This window comes from Physeter macrocephalus, unplaced genomic scaffold, assembly GCF_002837175.3.
Source record: "Physeter macrocephalus isolate SW-GA unplaced genomic scaffold, ASM283717v5 random_531, whole genome shotgun sequence".
NCBI lineage: Eukaryota > Metazoa > Chordata > Mammalia > Artiodactyla > Physeteridae > Physeter > Physeter macrocephalus.
This window is the reverse complement of record NW_021145936.1, coordinates 39578-46299: the sequence shown is the minus strand read 5'-3', so window position 1 is coordinate 46299 and position 6722 is coordinate 39578. Positions and strand designations below refer to the sequence as shown.

The following is a 6722-nucleotide window of genomic DNA, read 5'->3' as shown; positions in this document are numbered from 1 at the left end:
TCTCACCATCCCTCCCTCAACGCCCCCCCTACCCTGCCCTCTACAGCCTCCCCTCCCTCCCATCCCACCCCCATCAGAAATCCCCTCCAGACCCAGATCTGATACCCCCTCCTCTTTGAAAGCTTCCCACCCCAGCCCGGGCAGAACAGATGCCCCCCATGTGCCCTGCTTTGTTCAGCTTTGTAACAGCAGCGCTGCTCACACTTGAGCTGTGATCAGTCCTTCCCACTTCTGTTCCCCCTACCCCTGCAGCAGGGTGAGCTCCCTGAGAGCAAAAGCCAGGTCTGACCCATCTGCTGCACAGGGCAGTGTTCAAAACGACTTGGTGATGTGGCTGAGAGTGAGACTGTGGGATGAGAAAAAAAGACTTGGGCCGTCCGTGTCGGGAAGGTGCTGGAGGGCGAGACCTGAGAAGCCAAGACTCCTGAAATTTACAAGCACCTGAGGCACCAGGTGCTTTCTCAGGCACCACTTCTTTGTGCCACACAAAAGCTGGTCTTACTCCCATTTTACACAGAAGGAAACTCAGAGAGGTTAAGTTCTTGCCTGAGGCCACAGAGCCAGTGACTGATGGACCAGGATTAGAATCAGAGGCTCCGAGGTGTGGTTGGCTGTGGCGAGGGGCCAGTAGCTGGCTGGTGAGGGAAGTGACACATTTCTCCAATGCGACAGTGTGGATCTGGGGCCTGAGGCTGGAGCTGAAGGGTCTCCTGACCTGTCCTCGTCACTCCTGACACTGACCAGAGATGTGTCCCCATCCTCCCACCACCCTCTCCTGGAAGGAGCCAGTTCTGACTCAGCCATTCCCATCTGCCCTCATTCTCAAGGTGATCGGGAATGAGCTCGGAAATAGGAAGGAAACATCCCACGGATTTGGCCTCCCCCCTCAACAAAAGTCCTGGCTCTAGGGCCAGAAGGAGTCACTTTAAGGCTCTCCCTGGGGACCCATGACAGACCATGACAGACCCATGACCAGAAAGACAGACGATCCGGTTCAAGTCAAGTGTGACCAAGAGACAGGCAGGGCAGGCAGCTGGATCTCCCATGATCTCCCCCACCTCCCACCTCTTTCAGGGATGACTCCTTCAGGGCTCTCTCAGCCGAAAGCCAATGCAGTCAAACCTCGCCCCCATGACTCTGCTCTCCAGGATGGTAGTATGTGTCTATTGACATGCTGGGATAGGGTACCGTCACCCCTCAGACTGGGAGCTCCTGAAAACAGGGCTCTTTGACCAGTCCCCACCCCCGGACTCCTGAGGGCAGGGCTGCGTCTGGCCCTTCTGACTGGGGACTCCCAGGGCTGGGGCTGTGTCTCCCTACTCTGAGCACTCCTGAGGGGAGGTGGGCTCACTTTTAGTCACCCTCATCAGACTGGGGGCTACCCCAGGGCAGCACCTGCATTGTACTCTGAATCCTCCTCTTTCTGTAGCCCAGTATCTGTCCAGAGGTGAGAAGGAGGCCCCTGCCTGCCCTGCCACCCAACCCGGATGCTCCTTTAAGACCAAAGGGATGGGGGTTGTATAAGAGTCAGACACAACAGCCCCATCCTCCCCCTCCTTCACAGGCCAGGTTTCCTGCCATTGACAGCATCCCAGCTGGGCCCTGCCCGGCCTCATGCTTAACCCCTTCGTGACCAGATCCCAGGGCTACTGGCCTGCACCTGCAAACTTCATTGATAAAATTAGGAAAATAATTGGGTTGTTTTGAGGATTAAATGTGTTAATCATTGTGTGAAGTACTCAGAACAGTGCCCTAGGATATATTAGTCTCTCAATAAAAATTAGCTGTTCTTCCTAATTGTGTGAGCTTGGGTGAGTCATTTCACGTATCTGAGCCTCAGTCTCTTTAGCAGTCAAATGGAGAAAATAACAAACCTACTTCCGAAACATAGTCCTGGGAATGAATTGTGATAATGTATATGGGAGCATTTTGTAGAGTGCTGTAACAACACAATATGCAACTATCTATTATGAACTAAAAAAAATACTCCCTCTAACTAGGTAATAAAAATCTCTTACCAGGAGATGGGCCTTCTGGTTTTCAGACTTATTACCTTACTTGACAGGCAGAGGGTGCAGTGGAAAGAGTGGATTTTGGGGGTTGGAATTAAGCACCCCCCTTTAATCCTGTTTCCTTACCCATAAAGTGGGGTGCTCACTCCTGCTGGGTCCTCTGTTTAGGGTCCTTGGGAGGGACAAAGGAGATCAGAGAGCGCAGGTGTGAATGTGCTTTGCAAACATTAACAACTGCTAGAAGGGAGGGAAAGGGATTTGTGAAAAGTGGCCATGGGGTGGTGGTGCAGGAACCCCATGGCAAGCACATTAGTCTTTGAGCTCTGGGTACTGCAGAGTTTACCCACTGGGGAGAGAAGAGGGGCTCTCTTGGAACAAGCATTGTGGAGCCAGGGCTCCCCCTTGAGACATGAGGTGTCAAATAAGAAACTGTGCTAGCTCTAGAATTTCCCAATGGGGACAGAGAAGGAAGGAGGTCCTTTACCCAGGCTTGGCCCCAGAATCATCCCTTCATCACCCTCTTCCCAGACAATCCCATTTGCCATCAGAGGACCTTGAGCAGAGGCAGCTCCAATGGGCTCCCTTGTGACCTTCATGCCAAGACTTGCTGGGAGGGGCTCACCCGGCACATCTGCAGCACCACTGCCCCCGCCTTTAGGTTGCAGATTCCTGGCCTCACCGCTCGGGAGAGCAAGCTTGACACCATCCACACACCTGGACCAGGACAGGTCTAAACCTGCTACAGAGGGAAAAAGCTGGTTAACTAGAACCCTGTGCCTTCTCATCTGAATGAGGAGGATCTGCCAAGGCCCAGCAGTGGGGGCTGACCCCACGTGGATCGCATGTCCCCACCCCAGGCCTCTGGAGGAAGCTTGGGAATCAGGAGACCTTGTTTGGGGTGTTGGCTGTGCCCCAAGCTCACTGTGCCTCTGTGCAAATCACTTAACCTGTCAGGGACCGTATGACCATCGGTAAAGGAGGTGGATGTGGTCCAAAGGTCCTCTCCAGCACTGAGACTGTGACCAGGAAGGAGTTAACAGAGGCCAGGCTCCAGGTCAGGAAGGCAAGGGTTAACCTGGGGGGGTGGAGGCTCTCTTGGCTTTTCCTGTGGAGAGTGAGGTTTGGCTGCCACCAAAGTTACTTCCAGTCCCTGCTGTCCCTCCTGCCTTCAGTCTGGACCTGCCTGGGGACCCTGGCATTCAGCCTCACCATGCAGAGGTGAGTGCATCCTGAGCCCAGGGCTGGGGCGGGAGGGCACCCAGGGGCCCAAGGGCAAGGAGGCTGGCACCAAGCCAGTGAGCACAGTCCCCCAGCCTGCATCTGCATCCAAAGCCAAATGCTTGGGCAAAGTTCGGACCACTAACCCCAGTACTGGGAGAGGGTGCGCAAAGGGATGGCGGGCACAGGATGTCTGCCAGGCTTCTAGGGTGGAATGTCTGTGGTTGGGCACCAAGGCAGCCCAGAAGGCAGGGAAGAGGCAGTGGACAGCAAACTATTTTGGTCCCTGTGTTTAGGAACTTTTTATAGCCGCCTGCTCAGGGCTCGGAAGAGAAGGAGGGGACGGGAGGGTACCCTTGAGGTTAGACAAGCACAGTGCCCTCCTGGGACCTTGGAATCTGACCTCTTGCCAAGTTTAGTCCTTGGGAGGCAGGAAGGAGGGCACTGCCAGGCTTTCCTTGCTGCTTGGTTTCCCAGTCACCAACTACCTATGGACTGACTTGCTAGACCCTAGATGGGTGTATGTAAGAGAGTGTGTGTGTGTGTGTGTGTGTGTGTGTGTGTGTGTGTGTGTGTGTGTGTGTGTGTGTGTACGCACAGGCTGCCCTGGGGTGGGTAGGGTTGGCAGAGTCTAAGGCCCCTTACCAGGGCTCCCCTCCCCCCATCCCTGGCAAGTTCTGTCCCTTTGTTGCCTGCAGACCCGAGGTCTCCTCAGCCCCCAGAACTGATGTGTCCCTCTCAGCTGAATGGAGGACGGGGGGAGCAGGGAAACAGGGATGGGGTAGAGTGTACTGAGCCGTGTGGGTGGCCCATTCTGTTACTGCCAAGGGAACTGTCAGCTCTTGATTTACAACCCCTCCGGCCCTACTTCCCCAGCAGAAGGGAGCTGGATGAGAAGGGTCACGAGGTTTTAGGATGAGGGACCCTGAGGGCAGATTTCTGGGAGTGCAGGTTATTGGGAAGAATTAGTGGAAGGAAATTTTTAGTGAGATAAGAGGCCAATCTCTAGCAGAAAGTGCTTGGTTTTATAGCAGCAGGAATAGAAGCAAAACATAGAGGAAAGTTTTGATAGGCAAGTGAGATACTCATTTTGAACTAGTTCTGGACTGCAAAGCAAGAGATCTGGGTTCCAGTCCTGGGCCCAAACTCTCAGTAAGACCTGAACAAGCCTCCTCCTCTCTGGGCCAGTTTTCTCTTCTATGAAATGGAAATGCAGAGGTAAACAAGGTGACGGATGTATACAGTTGGGCATTGTGGAATTCCCTTCGCAGGGGCACAGAGCAGGTGGCAGGTAGCTGGCTGAAGTGACCTGGTGACCATCTCCCTCTCTTTCCCTGCTGGCCCTGCTGGGCCTGGGCAGGGCAGTTGGCTGCAATTACTGGAGACTCTTACCCTGTGGTTATATCCCTGACCTCTGTGTTTGGGGGTGGGATGGGTGGGTCCTGCTGGAGCCAACATGTGGCTGGAAAGCCTCCTTGTCCTGGACTCAAAGTTGCTAGGTTGGGAAGAGGTATTTTTTCCGGTTGAGGCTACTTTCGGGAATTGGGCAGGGACCAGCCCCATTTCCTTTTCCAAGTGTCCTGCTTGCTGATGCCTGCTTGGTGTGGCCCTGTGGCCAGAATGGGGCACCCTCAAAGGGGCATATGTTTCTGGGTGGCCAGGGAGCCCCTGCCCATTGTCTCTGAGGGGTGGGCGTGGGAGAGATACCTGAGCCTCTGCCCCCTGGGCATGGCACCTGGCTGACTTGGATGGGGGAGGGGTGGCTGGCTGAGCCTATTCCCAGGAATGCCTGCAGGAGAGGGGCAGGGACATTTCCTACTCTCCCCCTGACCATTCCTCTTTCTCCACAGGTCCCAGGAGGCCCCAGCCAATTGCTCTCAGCTCCTCAACTATCTGCCTACCTCCAGTGGCTTATGGGGCACTGTCCTGCCCAGTTCTGCTAAGATGCTCCTGGCCTCTCCCTCCACCCCATCCAGGGGACGGACCCCCAGCGCTGTGGAGAGGCTGGAGGCCGACAAAGCCAAGTATGTCAAGACGCACCAGGTGATAGCGCGACGCCAGGAGCCAGCTCTGCGTGGGGGTCCCGGGCCGCTCACCCCGCACCCCTGCAACGAGCTGGGGCCCCCTCCATCGCCCAGGACGCCCAGACCCGCCCGCCGGGGCAGTGGCAGGCGGCTGCCAAGGCCTGATTCCCTCATCTTCTACCGCCAGAAGCGGGACTGCAAGGCTTCAGTGAACAAAGAGAACGCCAAGGGCCAGGGGCTGGTGCGTCGCCTCTTCCTGGGCGCCCCCCGAGACGTCGCTTCAAGCAGCCCAGGCTCAACGGAGCGACCCGCGGCTCCTGGGGGTTGGTCCGCGCCCCAAGATGCCCCAGAAGCAGCGGGAAAGCGGGCATTGTGCCCCACGTGCTCGCTGCCCCTGTCGGAGAAGGAGCGCTTCTTCAACTACTGCGGTCTGGAGCGCGCGCTGGTGGAGGTGCTGGGCGCCGAGCGCTTCTCTCCGCAGAGCTGGGGCGCCGACGCCAGCCCCCAGCCCGGAACGTCGCCGCCGCCCGGCTCTGGGGACACCAGCGACTGGACGTCCAGCGACGGCGGCGCAGAACACCGGGACCGTGCGGAGGACGGTGGCTCGGAAGCGGCGGGCTCGGCGCGGGACGGGCGCCCCCAGGTGTCGGTGGTGGAGCGCAACGCGCGCGTCATCCAGTGGCTGTACGGCTGCCAGCGCGCCCGCGGCCCGCCGCGCGAGTCCGAGGTGTGACCGCCGCCGCTCGTGCGCAGGCTCTGGTGGAGTCCGGGGTCCGGGGAAGGGCAAGGGGTGAGCGCGGGGCTGGACCCAGGAACGGGCGGGGACACCCTGCCTCTAACGCGCCGGGTGCTTTGGGGCAAACCCTTCCCTTTGGATCTCGGTTTCCCCTCGTGAACCTTGGGAGGATGGGACAAAAAGATCCCGAAGGCCCTTCCCAGCGCAGGCGGCGGACGGGGAGGGGGCGGCCTCGTGGCCCCTGTGGAGGCCGGGAGGCTAGTGAAGACTGGGCGAGTGAAGACTGGGGTGGGAGATCAGAGAACCTGCTGAATAAAGTCAAAAAGTTATTTAAAGGAGACGAGAGGCTGGATTACAGAGCAGACGCGCGAGGGTTTTGGAGTGTGGGTTCCAGGCAGACTGTGCCTCTCGGGACCGGAGACACACCCCTCGGTGATCAAAGTATATTTGAAATGGTCATAAAGCGCTTGGCAAAGTTCCCGGCATATAGGAAGTGCTCAATAAACGAAGCCGCTATGACCACTACCGAATTAGCACTAACACTATTATGATCGTCTCCGCCACCGACCCCCCAGGAGGGTCCAAATTAGAGCTGGGAGCCGGGAATCGCGCGTTTGGGGAGTTTTGGGGAGGGGTCTGCTCCAGAAATCTGGGGTTCACCAGCCCCTGAAGGCTCCCATTCCTGGAGCTTTGCTACCCATTTTGGTTACTAGATATGATGGGCTGAGATGT

General features: G+C 57.2%; 1 protein-coding gene across 1 annotated transcript; it reads left to right on the top strand.

Annotated features, from left to right (window-relative positions):
* The first annotated feature begins 3150 nt into the window (after positions 1-3150).
* On the top strand, positions 3151-6325 carry FAM110D (family with sequence similarity 110 member D). The gene is made up of 2 exons (XM_007111337.2): positions 3151-3230; positions 5081-6325. Exons 1-2 carry the CDS (start codon positions 3223-3225, stop codon positions 5985-5987), a joined length of 915 nt encoding a protein of 304 aa, XP_007111399.1. The 5' UTR covers positions 3151-3222; the 3' UTR covers positions 5988-6325.
* The last annotated feature ends 397 nt before the right edge of the window (positions 6326-6722 follow it).